At 39.9% G+C, this 18,487-nt stretch overlaps 1 protein-coding gene across 1 annotated transcript in view; it reads right to left on the reverse strand.

Annotated features, from left to right (window-relative positions):
• ascc3 (activating signal cointegrator 1 complex subunit 3) overlaps nt 1-1,653 on the reverse strand; it is a 162,495-nt gene extending 160,842 nt beyond the window's left edge. Inside the window, exons 1-2 of the mRNA XM_056380794.1 lie at nt 1,565-1,653; nt 999-1,139 (exon numbers count right to left, since the gene is read on the reverse strand). Coding sequence (XP_056236769.1) covers nt 999-1,088 — 90 coding nt within the window. The 5' untranslated portion in view covers nt 1,089-1,139; nt 1,565-1,653. The remainder of the gene's footprint in view (nt 1-998; nt 1,140-1,564) is intronic.
• Nucleotides 1,654-18,487: the final 16,834 nt, after the last annotated feature.

The raw sequence follows: 18,487 nt of genomic DNA on the forward strand, positions 1-18,487 counted from the left end.
TGCAGTGCAGTGATGGTTGTATGTTGCCCCAGTGCAGGATATAAGGAAATAAGCCTGCAGTAGAGAAACTAATCAATCAAACAGCAGTTTTAATTTTAATTTGAAAATGTCTCGAGCTGGGGCACATTTGATGATAAAATGAAGCTGGTTCCATTTTTGTGCAACCTGATAAATAAAAGCAACTTAACCTTATCAGGTTCTGAGTCCAGGTAGTACCAGTTGACTCCTTCCTAAAGATCTAAGAGTCCTACTGGTGTTAAACTCTTCCAGGAGATCAGAAATGCATGTTGGTCCAAGATTACTGAGTGATTTATAAAGTAGCAGCAGCACTTTAAAAAGTAACTGGAAGCTTTAAGGACAGGAGTAATGTGCTCAGTTCTCTTCATTCTGGCACCATAACTCTGGATGAACATCCTACTTTATAGCACAAAACAAATCGGGTAAAGTGGTGATGAAGCAGAGGAGATGGAGTACAGGGGGCAAAAATAGAGCATGGAGGCAAGAGAGGGAGTGACCAAAAGAAAGACAGAAAGGACAATTGATAGACTGACTGATACCATATCTTATACCTCTGTGCCATAAAAACAAAACTGTTCAAAAACTATTAAAAATACAGTACATGAATGAACTACACTGTTGCACATGTTCCTTCATTCACCACAAACACACACATTGTAGTTTATTTTCACTCAATCCATCAAACACCATCCTTGACTGTACTTGTCACTGTAGGGGTTCAAGGGGGCGTTACACTCAGAACTGCTTATCAGACCTTGAACTAGCAAACAGTTCTGTCTTATATTTTTAAGAGATTGACATGAATGCTGTTAAAAATCTCATTGAATAAAGGTGCATAATGGTGAATATAATATCATTTTTGTGCACAGTTGGTCCCTTCATTGAGTTCTTCACGATAGACTAAATTTCAGTTTACGCTTATGAAAATCAGTGTTCTATGGGACAGTACAAGTTTCCAGCTAGTCACCAGTTGGTCTTACCTTCAGATCATAGGGGTTTTCATGTAAGTCCTCCTTTTTGCTAACATGGGAGAAGGAGCGCAGCGCACCTGTCAACCGTGGAGGAGACATTGTTCTCCAACGTTCTCATCCACACACTGGTCCTCCAGTTTCTTTCTGTGACTAACAGACATACAGATACAAACAGTAAACGGAACTGTCATAGCAGTGTGGTCTTCTTTTGATTACCAAAGCACGTGTCAATGTACAAGCCACACCCCAACCGAAAAGCTGTCATTTTAAAGTTGTCTTTCTAAATGAGAATCACACACATAAAGTAGAATATTGTTAAGCAAATGTAGCACATCGTTATGGTATGTTGGCATGTTCGGCATCACAATTAATCCCCTGTGAAACTTTTACTAACTTTAAACACAACTGAAGTAAAGATGCTCACTAACGTTGTGTAAGTCTGCGGAGCTAGCTAATGTTAGCTCGACAACCTAACTTCCACTTCCCAGCCGTATTAGCTTTAGCGATGTGGAGAACCTGCAATATGAAACGAATTACGACTAATTAGAGCAACGTAAAACAACGTAAAACTTTACCTTTCAGTAGCCAAACCTTCCCCAAGCCTTGTAGAATGAACTGTTGTACGCGTAAGTTGGCCTACCGGCGGATGTCAACAGGAGTTACGTGTACGGTGGAAAATGTGGGTATTGTAGTTTCTAGGGCAAACACTTGCGGTAGGGTAAGGCTAAAAGGACTTCATTACCCACATACACAGAAGCGCGCTACGTCACACAATCAGGCAGAGCAGTTTTTCCTTTTTTTGTTGTCAGAATAAAAAAAAACACCTTCACGTTTCACATTTTGTTGAGTTGCAGGCTTATACTAAAATAAGAATACAAAAAATATTTTTTTTTTACAAACATTTTTACAAACTTATTAAAAAGGAAAAACTCATATCATATTGACACAAGTATTCAGACCATTTGCTATGACACTTGAAGTTTAGCTCTAGTTCCTCCATTTCTCTTGATCATAAAAGTGAATATTGAAATAGTTATGTTTGCTGTAATGCTATATTTTTGTCAAGGTAGGATTGAAAGCAACATGTATGTAATACAGCTTTTTATTATTTTTGGAAAATTCCATATTCATAAGAAAAAATGGTTAAGAACCAAGCCAACTTACCTGCAGTTTATTAATGAATTTAAAGAATATAGCACCATGTTATCTGATGTTAAATGAATATTACATGAATATAATATGCATAGAAAACAAACTCTAGTTTCGTAACATGTAAAATATGATTTTGTTTTTTATTTATTTGTGTATTTTTTGGTTTGTCTTTGTCTTTTATTTTATTGTTTTATTCTCTGTGTGTGTGTTTGTACCTTTGTATATGAACTTGTGTACAATAAAGAAATTTTAAAAAATTCCCTTGATCATCTTTAAGATGTTTCTAGACCTTTATTGGAGTCTACCTGAGGTAAACTCAGCTGACGACATGATGTGGAAAAGACGCACACCTGTCTATATCAGGTCTCACAGCTGACGATACAGATCAGAGCAGAAACCATGAGGAGGAAGGAACTGCTGCAGAGCTCAGAGACAGGATTGTGTCGAGGCTCAAAAACATTTCTGCTGCACTGAAGGTTCCTGAGAAGAACAGCGGTCTCCATCATTCTTTGAGATGAAAGACAAAGGCCCTCAGTGCTTTTATTGCAGTCAAAAATCAAAATTAACCCAGTTATTATGTTAAAATATCTTTTATGTGTGGGGTCAAAATGACCAAAGCAATTTAGTTATTATTTGTAACTTTTCCAAATTAAAATGTCTAAAATTACTAGACCTGTTATACATTTTTTTGAGTTGTGTATTTTCCCAAATGTTTCCAGTAATTTGTGAACCTAGAGAAATAAGTAATTTAATATGGTAACGCTCCGTGTCATTTTGTCTACTGTCATTGATATCATTTACTCTAGGAGCATGGGTCTGCATTGTAGTTGCCTGCCAGAAGCTCAAAAATCAATTTTATCTAGTTTTATGCTACATACACTTTTTATACCTTGAGCATTTTCAACTATATATTTCAACCTGATGAAGGATTTAAGTCATTGGACGTCTGGATAGCTGGAGACCTCCTGTCCTGTTTCCGCCAAAGAGCGTTGGTGAATCACTGATTTTTTTTATTTTTTAAGTAGAAACTGTTTTATTCATTTACCAGTTTTAATCCCCTGTTATGGAGAGTTTGGCCCTTTGCAGACAATTCGGCTATTGGGAATAACCTGTTGAACGTCTGGTTCATCATTTAATAAAGAATCAAAGGTAAGCAGTCTCAGTCTCCAACGACTCCCTTTAAGAAATTTTCAATATATATATATAATATCTGGGATGGTTCACAAAGTTCTCAATGGCCTGGTACCAAGCAGATTGTACCCAACAGTATAAATCAATTGTAAAGTCAGGAATCATTCAAATATTTTTTAAAAAATTGCTTTTATTTTCTCCATATTGTTATACCTACACTTGCTGGATCCTTCAGTATATTAAAGTTTGATAAACACTGAATTAGAAAACCTTAGAAAAGCCAACAAACTTTTTAAAAGGTCCTTATAGACTCTGTATCTCAACGCTGTTCAAGTAAAAACACACAAAAACAAGACTGTAAATAAAGATGGACGTAGCCTCTGTGATGCCACCCACAGGTTTTTGAAGAGCAGTTTTGATGCTCAAAGTGAGCTGCTCACCATCGCCATCTTGGCAATGTGTGACTCCACCCCTAACTCCCAGCTAAATCAAATATGATCAAAGTGGAGGGGCTTGTTTGGAGCTGATACTTCTGTTCATGCCGATTTGTGGCAAGCATATGCTCACCCACTTGTCACTCAAAGAGGCCACGCCCTCAATTCTCCATAACTTTAGTCCTTAATAAAATGTAAACAGGTGAGTTATATAAACAGGTGTCATGAAGGAGGAAATTAGCTCTAGAGACCAAAACAGTTTTTGTACCAGGCTGTAAACATGTTTATTTCTGCTGTTGGACATTTTAACATGGGAGTCTATGGGGATTGACTCACTATTGGAGCCAGACTCTAGTGGTCATTAGAGGAACTGCAGATTTTAGCACTCCAGTGCTGACATTTTTCAGCCTTGGAGGTTGAAGATTGGGTCTGCCATGTTTTCTACAGCCAGTTGCTCTCACATCCTCATGACACATGAAGACAAGCATCACTGTAGGGGAGAATTTGGATTCAGCCTTGGTTTCACATCTGAGAAACCAGGGACTGCATATATATTACAATGCCTTGAAAATCTGTTTTTGTTTCTATATCCGTCCATGTTAATTTCATTTGTGCTTTTTTTGTTTTTGTTCATCCTCCATGTTTTTATATGACTTTGTTCAGAATAAACAGCATAATAAGCAGCAGAAAAGGCAGAGATATATAATCAACATAAACTCCACACAGACAAAACGCTACATTGCTCAGCAACACAATAGTTGTTGAGGCTGTACAGTGAGTCATCACTCATTTTGTTGCACACACCTGTTTGAACGTCGGGACACACTGCGTCACTCCTGCTGCCAGCTCTATCTTTCTACACTGAGTTCGCCGGATATAGTCCTCAATACTCGAATGTAGGATTTCTTTTCATTATAAACCATATTAACCTTGTTTGCCCTTGCTCACACACACACACACACACACACACACACACACACAGTGAGTGTGAGAGAGAGTACATGCAGCACAAAATACAGTCATTCACCTGTTAAATTATTGACATAATTTTAACCTACATTAGGTTCCTGCTATGACCATATAGTAGATGTGGCCTCCACTGTGTCCACATGCAACTGCTAAAATAGTTACAAATATAATATATATATATATATAATATTTACATTTTTTATATTCAGATTCAGCCTAGACATTAAAACTATATTGAAAGGTGTCAATCTTATGTAATGTTGCTGGTATGATGTCAATATCATTATCAACAGAACCGCCCACATCATGTGCGAAAAATAGCCAGTAATCCGAATGTCTAGATCACGTGGCGCAAGTAAGAAAACCAAGACAAACTGCAGCCGCCACAATTGACAGGCAGTGTGTGTGACGTGAGTTCAGGGCAGATGGAGGATTCATCGTTATCGTGTACAAACTGAAATCAAACTGATAAATAGGACTTAAACCAGTTCAGTGTGGTTCCTTTAAAGGTGTAATGTGTAAGATCGTACTACTTGCTCCATCTCCATAGGGGGCAGCACTTTACCTCTTCGCCCCTGTCCAGTTAATCATGCTCTTGTTTCCCCATGTTCCTTATAATTTATCATCTATATGTGCATTTATTGTTGATAGTTAAAATGGAAAAAAATGGAAACAAATTATGAATACTTGTAATACAAAATGTATGTTTTTATTAACCTATATAAATATGAAGGCAAGCAGCATGAGGAAGGAATGATGACATCATCACAAAGGCAGAATATGGATTATTGCCAGGTAGGTTTTTACTTACAAGATATTTGGCTTGGTGTTTGGTGCAGTATCCAATAAACATATTAACAGGAAATAACAATAAAAAGGTAAAATACTGCAAAAGTCAAAAAGATAAATATACATAGATACGCATATTAAAAAAATAAGACAATGAAACAAATTATGTACAAAAGTGTTGACAAAACTCCTGCTGAGCAGGATGTGCAAAAGATCACAGTATAGACAATATGTGTTCTGTGCAGGGATAATACTCTGAGGTGTTACTGTAATGTGGTTGTTGATGGTTGATGAGGCCGGACGCAGAAGAAAAGGCAGGTGCTGGTCCAGCACCTGCTGGACCAGGACTGGAGTTCTGGTCCTGATACAGACAAACATGTGATTGGACAATTAGTTTAGATCATACCAGTTTTTTATATTCAAACATGTTAGGTCTGTTGTGTGTGTATATCAAATAGTAAGGATAGATATGAATGTAAATACAGTATTAGGCAGTGGATCCTGAACCCGCTGGAGTTAGTTAGTTAGTTAATTTTTTGAACATTTTAAACTAAAATTCTGACCAGATCTGGAGAGATCTTACACATGGCACCTTTAATGCCAATTAAATGTTGTGTGCTGTCTCTGACAAATGATTCATTGTAACAACTCATTGGAAGCAGAGTACAATTCAAGACAGAGAGGTCTTTACTCAAAACAATCCAGGTGTCATGCACAGGTAAGCAGGCTGGCAAACAGAAGCAGCTGGGAAAAGGCAAAAATCCAAAAATGGATGTTACTGCACTCTAAATCCTGAATTAAACTCCTCAAACTATAATGTAGAAAGCAACACAGCTGACTGATGATTTTCTTTCTCAAGGATCTTTGAGAGAAAGGGAAGGTTAGATATAGGTCTAAAATACTTCAATCAGGCTTTTTAAGAAATTGTTTAATTACAGCTACTTTGAAGAACCGTGGTACATAGCGTGTTAATCAGGACAGAACTAGGGTTAAGACTTCCTTGAGCTGTGTAGTTAAGATGTGGTCCAAGAGACAGGTTGGTGGTTTAGATGAAGACATTGTTGAAGTTAGGATCAACAGAACTGTGACTCTGTCAGCCTGGCAACAGTGCCGAAAACTAACCACCTCTATTAATGATGAGTAAAATATTTTAACACTATCTCTTCAGACTAAGGATTCTTCCAGTTTGGTGGATCGCTATATCCTATCACCTTTTTCTTAATACTTGCTTTAATTTGTGGGTTTGGGAGTTATTCCATGGAGCTAACCTCCTTGATTTGCGATTATCCAGTCAGTTGATCATCTGGCAGGAGTATAGTGCATTAAATCATGCAAATACAGCTTCAGTTAATGTTCGCATTAAATGTCAGAATAGGAAAATCTTTGACTGTGGCATGATAGTTGGTGTCAGATGAGCTGGTTTAGTATTTTTTAATACCTACTGCCCCATGATCCTGTTTAACACCTGCTGCTAAAACTGCTAAAATTTACTATAACTAATAATGATAATTATTAATGTCATTAGCTGTCATTACTATTTTTATCAGTAGGAGCACTACAGTTTCCATTACATTACTATTGCTGTTACTGTCGCTATCACTATTATTAATATTGCTTTCTTGTTCTTTTCCTCTGTGCTCTCTCTTGCTCTCTCTCTCTCTCTCCCTCTCTCTCTCTTTCTCCAACCCAACCGGTCGAGGCAGATGGCCCCGCCCACCCTGAGTCCGGTTCTGCTCGAGGTTTCTGCCTCTTAAAAAGGAAGTCTTTCCTTGCCACTGTTGCCTAGTGCTGCTCTTGGTGGGAATTATTGGGTCTCTGTAAATAATATTAAAAAGAGAAGGTCCAGACCTGCTCTATTTGGAAAGTGCCTTGAGATAAATTATGTTGTGAATTGGCGCTATACAAATAAAATTGACTTGGCTTAACTATTTATAAAACTGTTCTTGATCTCCTGGTTTTTACACACAACAGTCTGTAGACTTTTTACTCAGAATGGAGCAACAACAAAAGCATCCAGTGAGCAGCAGCTCTGCGGAGGAAACACCTTATTGATGAGAGAGGTCAGAGGAGAATGGACATACTAGTTGGAGCTGACAGAAACGTCAGCAACTGTGCTGAGCAGAAAAGCTTCAAAGTGAACAAGACATCCAGCGTTGAAGTGGATGGTCAACAACAGCAGAAGACCATGTTGGGTTCCAGTCCTGAAGCTGCAGCCTCACCAGTGGCAGAGTGGTAATCAGGAGGGTCAGGTGAATTCGCAGTGGGTCATTAGTGTTTTTGGGCTGGGGCTGGACTGAATTATTGTGTAGGCTAACCATATTGTCTTAATAGATAAGAATAGGCTACTTTGCAGCACCGTCCGGCCACCCTGAACTTGCAACCCCTCATCTCCCAAGATCGCAACCTGCAACCAACTCTATATTTGCAGTGGGGGTAAATGGGCTCCTCCTCAAGTGGCAGAACCCCGGTGTGCCTTGAATTGTAATTGGTCAGATAATGACCAATAACATGTACTCTACTTGGGGCTTGTACAGAGTCAACAGAGATGGAGAGCAGCGAAAAGAGAAAGGTGGAGTAGAGAAGTTTCGAATTCAAAAGAAATGAATCTGGAGGAGGAGGGAGCAAAATGTGCCAATATCAAGGATATATTCAGAGCGTCCAAAGACATGTTAGGTGTGTTAAGCAGGGATGTTAGCTAGGTGCTAGCTCAGGTGATATTAGATTTGGCTTATACAGCTAGCTACTAGTTTTTGGGCGGACCTACGTTTGTATCTATGGCTGGCTAGCTGTTTCACATTGTGTGTTATAAACAGCTAGCTAATGTTGGTCACATTTGTATGCTTTGTTCCTGTTCTTTTGCAACTTCAGAACAGCGTCAGCCCAGTGATCCAGATGAGACAGTGCTAGGAGGATGTAGCAGAGAAAATGCAGCTACAGGTTTGCCCACTGTCAATGCACAACGTTATGAGTGCAAATAATAGGATGCAGTTTCTAGGGGCAAGTTGTGATATTGCAGAATTTTATTGCAGAAAATTACAGGAGTAATGTTATGATTGCAAGATCTTGGACAACCTGTGCTGTAATGTGTGTGTAGACATTGTTATTGTAGAATGTGATAAACATATTAATGGACATATGATCAATAATTATCAAAAAACCCAAGTAATTTTTATTTCAATATATAATCAAGTTAAATTAAGCTATGTAGTAATACATTTAATTATAAGTTATTTTTATTTTATGTCATTAAAAGCAGAAATAGATGAGGCTGATCCTGTGGAAATGGCCAGGGAGAGTGCTTCTACCTCAGGGTCCAGAACAGAGACAGCAACAACTGAGGAGAAGGTTATAGTGACTCAAACACAGTTTCACTACTTTGCCCCCCCATTCCGAAGATTTTTTCAAGCCTGGAAGCATGCTCATCAGAGGATTGAGGAGCATGAGAAAAGCAGAGTACACAGAGACTGTGCAGAGGCTTATTTCCTTAAGGCCAGCAAAGGACATATCCACAGCCTACTGAGTGGTAACCAGATATCCTTATACCAAGAACAAGTTAAGAAAAATCTCCAGGTGATGGAGTGTGTTGTGGATGTTATCAAAGTGATTGGGAAATGTGTGACATGTGACACCAGAGTGTCACCAGACAAAACCAGATCTCCTTCTCTTTTCTTCCTCTTCTCTTATTGGCTTGCTCAGGAGAACAGGTCAGCCCTGCTACCTGAGAAACCAGCTCTCTTGCCGGCCTGCTCACAGCAGCCTGCAACACTCTTCTCTTTAGAATCAGCAGCTTCAACACAAGGTCAGTCAAGCAACAGGAGTCACAGCAGAGTTAGCGTGGAACAGCTAGATAAGACATTGTGTTTTACGCTGTTGTATTGTAAATAAATGTCTTTAAGTATAACTACTGGTGTGTTTAATGTTGCAAAAGTGTGAATATTGCCAACCTCTCCTCAGTAGAATTCCAATCCTTCAACTTTAACTAACTGGTAATTTGGTTATAGTTATTAAGTTAATTATTAATCAGAGTTCCAGATTAATAGTAATAATTTGAGACTGAACCAATATTGGCTATTTTGCCTATGTTTTTTAGGCTGATGCCCCCGAGGACTTTAATTCATTTTAAAGTTATTATTTAATATTAATATTTTTAATATTAATATTTTCTTAATGTATGATAGCCAATAAATTGATACAGACAACTAAAGGTCTAACATATCGTGCCCGGTGTCTACAGACCCAACATTTATGGTGTCCTGCTCATGAGGCAGAGCTCAGACCCAACATTTACATGCTATTCAAATCTGCTAGTTTCTTTAGTACTTACTAATGACTTCCCTCCCTCTCTCCTGCTCTCTCTGCTTGGTGTGTCTTATCCTTAGTTATTCCTCTACCTCCTTTAGTAATAATGATACATCAAAGTAGTTTATTTGCTGTAATGGAGGCAAGGCTCAATGTATTGGAAGCTCTCTTCCTCTTCCTCGGCAGTCGGGAAACCAGAGCTGCTCAGTAGACTGCCCATAATAAGAGGTGTAGCCCTAAGCCCCCAGTCGGCATGCATGTATGGTCCAGTCCTAGACCAGGTTTATACCCAGTCTGTTTGAAAACAAATCTCTAAATCGGCAACACTGCCCCCTCCCCCCTAACAGAACCTGTTTGATTCAGAAACTCCAACTAAGTGACTCAGCCAGCCAGTCAGTCAGTCAGCCAGTCAGTCCCTGCTGTTACAGTCCAGCCAAAAACATAGCCTGGTCTGATTAATCTGGATTTCTGCTAATGCACACAGATGGTAAGGTCAGAATTTGGCATCAACAGTATGAATCCATGGACCCAACTGTCATGCTCATCATCACATACTATAGGTCATATTTTCTGCTTCTTCTTCTTTGTATTGCAGTATTTCCTGTTTTATTTTGGTGTGACCGACTTCTCTGTGTCATTTCAAATACTTACTTCCTGCCCTCGTGTGGGATTTTCTTATCCTACCCTAATTGTTGCACACGAGTCACATTGTCTCCCCTTTCCTGGCATATTTAGTCTCTTTGCTCCCTTCCTTCTGGACCAATTCATCTTCATTCCCTACAACAAGCCTACCAGCCATTTCCTAGTGTTCAGCCCTCTTGTGTTTGACTATTTTCTTAGTTTTTGACCTTGCCTCAGCCTGGCCCTTTTAGTTCGCCTGCTTGTCTGACTGTGTACCAAACCTTTTGCCTCAGTGAAGACTTAGATCACTGAAATCTGAGTTGTGCATTTGACCCCTAACCTAATGGTTCCAGTCTTGTCGCCAACCAAAACTCCAGGCTGGTGTTGATGGTGGTGACTTTATGCCCCTTTTAATCAATCAATCAATCAATCAATCAATCAATCAATCAATCAATCAATCAATCAATCAATCAATCAATCAATCAATCAATCAATCATCTTTTCAATGTAACAGTCTATCTGAGTGTTCATCCTTTCATGGCCACAGTTCAACATCTTCTAATGGCTGTTTCCAGCAGGATAATCCTCCATGACACAAAGCTAAAGTAAAACGTAGCAAATTGGCATCTTGAATGTGCAGAAATGATGTGATGCAGTCATGTCAATATGGAGCAGAGTCTCAGAGGAAAGTTTCAACATCTGCTAGATCCATGACATGAAGAATGGAGGAACTACCAATGCGGTGTTCCTAATAAAGTCCTTGGTGAATGTATAGACACAACTGTATTTTGAACTAATGTCCGCATGCTAACATATTAGTCACAATGCTAACATGTTTGAAGATGATGATGTTCAACAGGTTTAATGTTTGAAATGTTCACCTGCAGTGGAAAAAAGTAACTTAACTCTTATGCTGGTATTACAGCCGAGTGCACCAAACCTACTACATCTGTAGCTGCGCCTATTCTTATGGTGGATCCATGTGAATACAAGGTGAAACAATGATTGTTGCTAAGCAACACACTTCACTAACTTCTACCATCAAACAAGCTGAAAGAGGCTGGAAAATCTGAGTGCAATCAGCAACTGCAGGATGGGGGGCAGTGCCATGTTTCTGTCTGATGCAGTAGTTGAGGGGAGAGCTCCTCCATTATCTCAAACAGGACATCTGCCAAAGTGAAACCTCTCTATCAGCTGACTGTGTGAATACATGTCCAGTAGGTTTGTCCAATCAAAGATGACTCGTTCTCATCTTAATGTCCTTTTGTTATTTATTTTGCAAACAAGAGACAATACCATTATTGGTTTTCTTCTCGGTGGTGTGATCAATCATTTTCCTGTTATTGTTACCATAGAGACTTGTCTGACTTTCCAACTTACACCTGCTCTATCCTAGACATAAAAGTTACACCCGGGTGCAACACATACAGGGCTTAAGTCTAAATGATGCACTAGTCATAATTTGAAGTTGGTCGTAACTTTCAGTTCTAAGTTGAACTAAAATCACACCTGCTTGTATGCCCAGCTGGTGCACTCCACTCAGGTTCAGCTGAGCCTGATGGAAGTTTTGATTTTGTGAGAATTGGGCAGATTTTGAAATATTGACTGACTGTGTAGGTGTTTCCATGCACACCTGCTATTCTGGAATATATATATATATATATATATATATATGTAGAATATTCATAGAATGTGAATCAGAGTACACTCTCGGCCAGTCACCTCCTTGGATTTATCACTGTGAAACAGCTTTGCTAATCACAGACATCACAACAGTCACTTATCATTTTATTATTTGAACGATAAAGAGCAACAGAGGGAACACACGTCACCATACATGTTCGTGTGTATATGTGCTTTTCAACAGTTAATTGGTACAATACAAATAAATAATGAAAGCAAATTGTAGCAGATTTTTCTGAGCTCATTTACGCTTTCAAAAAAACCTCTTTCGATCAAATGGCACCCTTACCCTCAGTGTAGCACCACCCTCAGCACAAACCTTACATTTTTAGCCTCACTACTGAGGACGTGGATCCGTCCAATATTTTCATACTGATGGATGTAACTGTAACATTGTAAATTGCTTTGGACCTTCAGTCTGTCTTTCTATTGTTGTCATGTCTTTGTTTTCACACAGGTTTGTACTGTTCTATGCACAAGAACAGGGCTGAACTGTGTTTGAGTCACCCTGCTACATATCCTTCAATGTTGTAATATGCCACACAGTGAAGTTAAAAGCAGCCTGTGTGCATTCAATGAGACAACCTCATTGTAATTCATAGCTCACCTTCTGTAATTTCAGCCTATGAAGAAGGTGTCTCATCAGCTCTTTCACTTCATTTGCTTTATTCCTCTGTGCAGTTTGTCCTCTTGGCCAGGCCCACACACACACACACACACACACACACACACACAAATGCAGGGGACACAGAGGACGAGACGCACAAACATACGCTCTTGTGATCATTTACCAAAAGTCCCACATGCGTTTATATGTCACGTTTATGTGTGATTGTCACAGCTCACATCCATGTGCACGTGTGACTCCTAAGACACAGGTCTGTGTATCTACACACATCTGTCTGTGCATCTACAATCTGTGTGACTACAACTGCATAAGCACAGGTGCGCACGTACGACTCTCATCGTAGTACGTCCTCTTTAGTACAGGGTAACACTTTGCTAACTAAGCAGCCAATCACATCAATCGTTGCTCACCTTGTCGTCACGTGACGTCTACAGTAACTTTATTTTGCAACAACTCCTCCAACCTGAACAACCACACAGGTCCATTTTTCCAACACTCTGATATAGGAGTGTCTCCTGAAATAGCACTCCTATAGCAGCAGGTGTACAGGACCTCGGTTGCCATGGTTACCATAATAGACACACAGACTGTATCACATGTGGACTGTACCAACAATGGTCACGGCTTGGTTAGGTTAAGAAAAGACGATCTGTGTTGTCATGGTTACAACATAAACGGCTAGTTTCACATGGGAATTGAACACCTCTCTCCTATGTCATATTCATCCATCCACCACAACCTCCACCTGATGTGGACTTTAGATGCATTTTTCGACTAACCTTTTCTTCAGAAACTAAAAGGTTCCTGTGGCCCATTGTTGTCTGTGTTTCCACCATGGCCTAAAGTCCTGAGAAGATAAAATTGAATGACTTTGTTTTACCGACAATAAGGATGTTTTTCATATGAACAGGCTGTCGTTCATTTTTCGAATGATCTGTTGGTGCACAGATTATTAATGCAAAAGCCTTGTGTTTCCTGTGTTTTGAAACTGAAAACAGTTCAGTAAGTTTTCCTCAGGATGAACTATGGACAGTAAAGTCTGTTCTTAAAAGAAGTGAAAGAAGAGATTCATATCACCGACAGCATGAAGATGACCAGCAGGTGTCACACTGTATGAACCTCCTCATCAACAGGTTTGTTCACTCACTGTCAAAAAATACAAATATGTTGACAGCCAGACTAAAAGGCAGGTATCTGTAGATGGGTGTTGATGCAATGAATAATCTACAGAGACACCGAGCATCACATGAAGAGTCAACTATTGTGCAGTGAATGGTATCAGTCAGAATCCACTGGACTGTAGCCTCCCTCAGCTGTGATCACATGATAACTGGGAAAACTCACTGAATATAATTCTGCAGACTGGTTAGAGATCCATCCTACCTGATATGATGCATTAAAAAGAACTTCCTACTTTTCATGTGTACTCAGGCAGACTGAGTACATTTGTACTTACAGCTGAATCCCCGAGTAAGAAGAAGAAAGAGCATTGGACCTTTGTAGCTCACATATTATCAATTAGCACAATTATGTCTGTAGCTGGTTTCCATCCACACCCGTGTGATTTTAAAATTCAGTCAAGTAATAACAGTGTATAAAATAAAACTGAAAACTTGAATGTTTGTCTTATTGTCATACATATTTATACAGTATTTTTATTTATTCAAAAGTGATGATCAAATAAAGAACATTGAGCATCAAACAGGTTTTTAAAAAAACCTCTGTAAAAGATGTTGTACGGAACAAGTGTTACTCTTAGTCCAACATCTTTCAAGAGTGTTACATCTGCAGCCAGTACCATGGCAACCTCCTCCAGGCACCATCAGGAGACATCACCTGAGTGCTACTTCAACACAAAAAAAGGAGGTGAGCCGGACGTTATCCATGCGTTTTCCAGTCAACTAGAATGACCACCTCATGGTTGTCCTCCTCCAACCAGCCAAGTACCAGGAAACATGGTCACAGTCTCTCCTGCCTGATACAGTGTTGAATAATGACCAGAAGTGTTTTTGCAGAACATTATGATGTCACAGCGAAGAATCGGATGGACGGACGTATGTATGGACAGGTGGACAACCTGAAAACAATCTACCTTCGGCTCTGTCTGTCGCCGGTGCAGAGGCATAAAAATATAAATTTCTCAGCTATGTCACCACTGCACACGTTGAGCCGACCTCTGACACAGAGATGTGACTTCTGACATCCCTGTGACATCACCTGTATTCTCCATCAACACAATCAAAGTTTCACCAGGCGCTGGTGAACACGGACACCTCAGTTTTCCTCTCTGTTAGTAATCCAGTTCTGTGTTAGCTATCACAACCCGCAGACGACACACACACGCCTGTGTGTTAGGAGTAACACATGCACACGCACATGCGTGTGCTTGGCTGTTCATGAACTGTATGCATGAATGGTGTCCATTGAACTCTGGCTATGCCTCAAGAGAGATTCAGAGAACAGTGCGAGTGAGGGGATGATTCACTCTCATTTCCTCTCTCTCACTATCCCTTAACACACATACACATACACAACAACAACATCAACACACACACACACACACACACACACGTCCCTGAGACCACACTACCGGGCACAGCTTGTAAAATGCGATGCTTCAGTTTGAGTTTTATTTATCTGAATTTCTCATGTTTGACTTGTCATCCCTGATATTGTTGTTTCCAACATGAACCACATTCCAAGTGATTATTCTGTGGATGACATTACCGCGGGCAAACACAAAGTAATATGAACCAAACTGCAAAGAAAACTAGATGTATGAGGCAAACAGAGTTAATGTATACAGCATTACTGAACAAATGAAGAGCTAAAAGGGTCAGCAATTACTTATTAAAATGGAAACAAACAAAGTTTTTAAAAACTTGAATTTTATTTGTATATCAAAAATTATAACATACTTTATTTCAAGGCACTTTACAGGGTAAAGTCAAGACCTTACAATAGAGAGAATATATAGTATATTATTATATATTATAGAGAAAAACCCCTACTATCAGGTTTTGTTGCACTACACTAAGGAACACCACACCACACTGGGTAGTTCCTCAGTTCTTCATGGATCCAGATGTTGAAACTTTCCTCTGAGACTCTGCTCCATGTTGACATGATGCATCATATTATTTCTGCTGGTTCAAGGTGCCAATCTCCTCTTCTACCACACCCCAAAGGTGTTCTCCTGGATTCAGGTCTGGAGACTGGGGGGGGGCCACTGAAGTTCACTGAACTCACTGTCATGTTAAAACCAGTTTGAGACATGGAGCATGATCCTGCTGGAAGGAGCCATTAGAAGATGGTGAACTGTGGCCATGAAGGGATGCACATGGTCAATACTAATAATACTAATACTAATACTAATACTCATGATACTCAGATGTTGCACACCACACAGACTTTACCACTCCACCTGTTCAGTCAGTTTCGACTCTGACCGTGTTTGTCATTGACATCTCGATATAGCGACCTGTGATGGATGCAGAGGTTGTTCACTGTTATTCACTGTTCCCAGAATTGTAATTAAAAATCATACCACCACAGTTTTGGCAAGAAGACTCACAGGAAGCTGCTGCCAGAGTCTTCTTTTGTGATGAGATGAAATACATAATACGGTAAATGTAAATGGAGTTCCCTTAGACAGGGCTTCTCTGCCCGAGCGGGACGAAATGCATCATAAAGTCTCTCGGCAACTACTCACACACACTCAAACACCAGGGGTGGCAGTGCAAGGTGTTTCCCATGCCTCTGGGAGCAATATGAGGTTTAGTATCTTGTTCAAATACACTTTGAAATGTGGAGAGGAGGTGCCGGGAACCACACCACAAATCATACTATTAACAGCCGGGATCAGGTTTCCTCCTGGAACTTTTTTGTTAATGGTGCACACAGATGTGAACCTAAGCTAGTCTGTACGTAAACATTACAAGAGTGTGTAACCACGCTAATGTCTCTGTGCAACTGTACGTAGGCGCAGTGGTGCTCAAAATGAAAATGTTAACACGCTGATGCTTTCACTAATTTGCACTAAACACAAGTATAGCTGAGGCTGATGGACGTCTGAACTAAACTTGTGGCAATCTGCCCAATAGCTGGCAAGACATTTCACAAAAAAAACATAAGTGTGAACCTTGGGGGGTGGGGTGGTGGGGGTGCTGGTGGTGAACCATGATGAATTGTGCCAGAGCAGCAGATAGCCATTGAAAAAATGTCACCTAGTTGGTTTCATTCTCTGAGCACCATGAATTTCAAAACAAAATGTCTCGTCAATCCATCCGGTAATTGTTGAGATACTTAATTCTGGACCAAAGTGGTGGACTGAACAACAGACAGACGTTGTCTAGAGCCTTATGTTGGTTTGACAACAAACGTACAGGAGCAAATAGGAAGCACAAGGTTCAGTCCACATATTAGAGCCACCAGGTGAGATAAAAGTCGCTTAAAATATCCTGTGAATCCTGATACCAATGTAGCCAATGACTGTACAGTCCCAGTTAAGTCGCTACCACAGCACTTTGCACATCTCCAGGTACAAAAATATATGATGGTGGGTAATATTTATTTTTCTCTGCCCTACTACCTGTCTACACAGGGTGTGCAGGGCATGTGGGCACATTAAAGGAGACTTGGTGCAACAGAGTCTGAGTCAAAAGCATTTGTGGCTCTCAACAGAAACAATAAAAGAGCTCCTCTGTATCTCCTGTGGCATACAGGGGCCATTTGTTTTAGTCAGAAGGCTGCTCAACACCCTGCTAATGTGCTTCCAGGATGCTGCTACTGGTTTTTCCCTCAAGGCAGAAATCCATCCTAATTATTCACATTTTGAAGTGCGCTCCATGGTGAAGACCTTCTCCCATGGTGCAGCTACTGTCACATACATCTTAATAACTCACCTCCCTGAAAGCTGCGGCCGATCAGCCACAGACTCCCAGCAACTCTTTGTAGAGCCACTAAAGTAAGTGTACTGTCTATTTATGGATGTAAGCAAGTCTCTGAATCCAAGTCTCAAGTTATCAACACAAGAAAGTGTAAAAATGTTAACACTCAGGGGTGTTTAAACGTAGTATTACCGATCCTACTGGAGTACTTTTTACAATCCTTTAACATTATTGCTGACAAACAGCATAAAAAGCAGATGCAATCCTTGGCTCTCCCACAGCGGTCCACCACAGAGACAAAGCTTGGTACAGGCCCAGATCTAGCGGCACCCGAAAATGAGCTGATATTTAAGCAACAAAGATGATTAATGATCAGCTGACAGTTCTCTATTCCTGTCACAACAACTCTAAATTTTGGAAGCATCTCTTCAGAGCATGAAAAGGTCTCATATCCCACTGAATCAAAGTAGAAGGAACTGATAGAACGTCCATGGTTGAAGCTTTTAATAAGGTCTGGTCTTTTATTTAATCATTTGTTTTCTGACACAACTGGAGGCAATTACCACTTTTGCCCAGCAAAAAGAGTCCCAGACACCTAACCTCCATCTTCCCTCTGTAAATTAGCTTTTATTGTGGTAACCAGTGCAGATCTTCACAAAACTCTGATAAGGTTACAACCATGCAGATACTATCAACCCATATCTTCTTCATCTTAGTGCTCCAGTAATATAATCTGTCCACATTAATCAAAACCTTTTAACAGCTTCATGGAAAGTGCCATAGTAGTACCATTATACAAAAGTGGTGATGTCAGTGATCTCCACAACTACCATCCAGTAGCTACTGCTTGGTTCATTTTCAATGAAGTGCCTTTATGGAGTTCATAAACATACAACAGTCACA

The sequence above is a fragment of the Seriola aureovittata genome, chromosome 7 (assembly GCF_021018895.1).
Source record: "Seriola aureovittata isolate HTS-2021-v1 ecotype China chromosome 7, ASM2101889v1, whole genome shotgun sequence".
In the NCBI taxonomy this organism is placed as follows: domain Eukaryota; kingdom Metazoa; phylum Chordata; class Actinopteri; order Carangiformes; family Carangidae; genus Seriola; species Seriola aureovittata.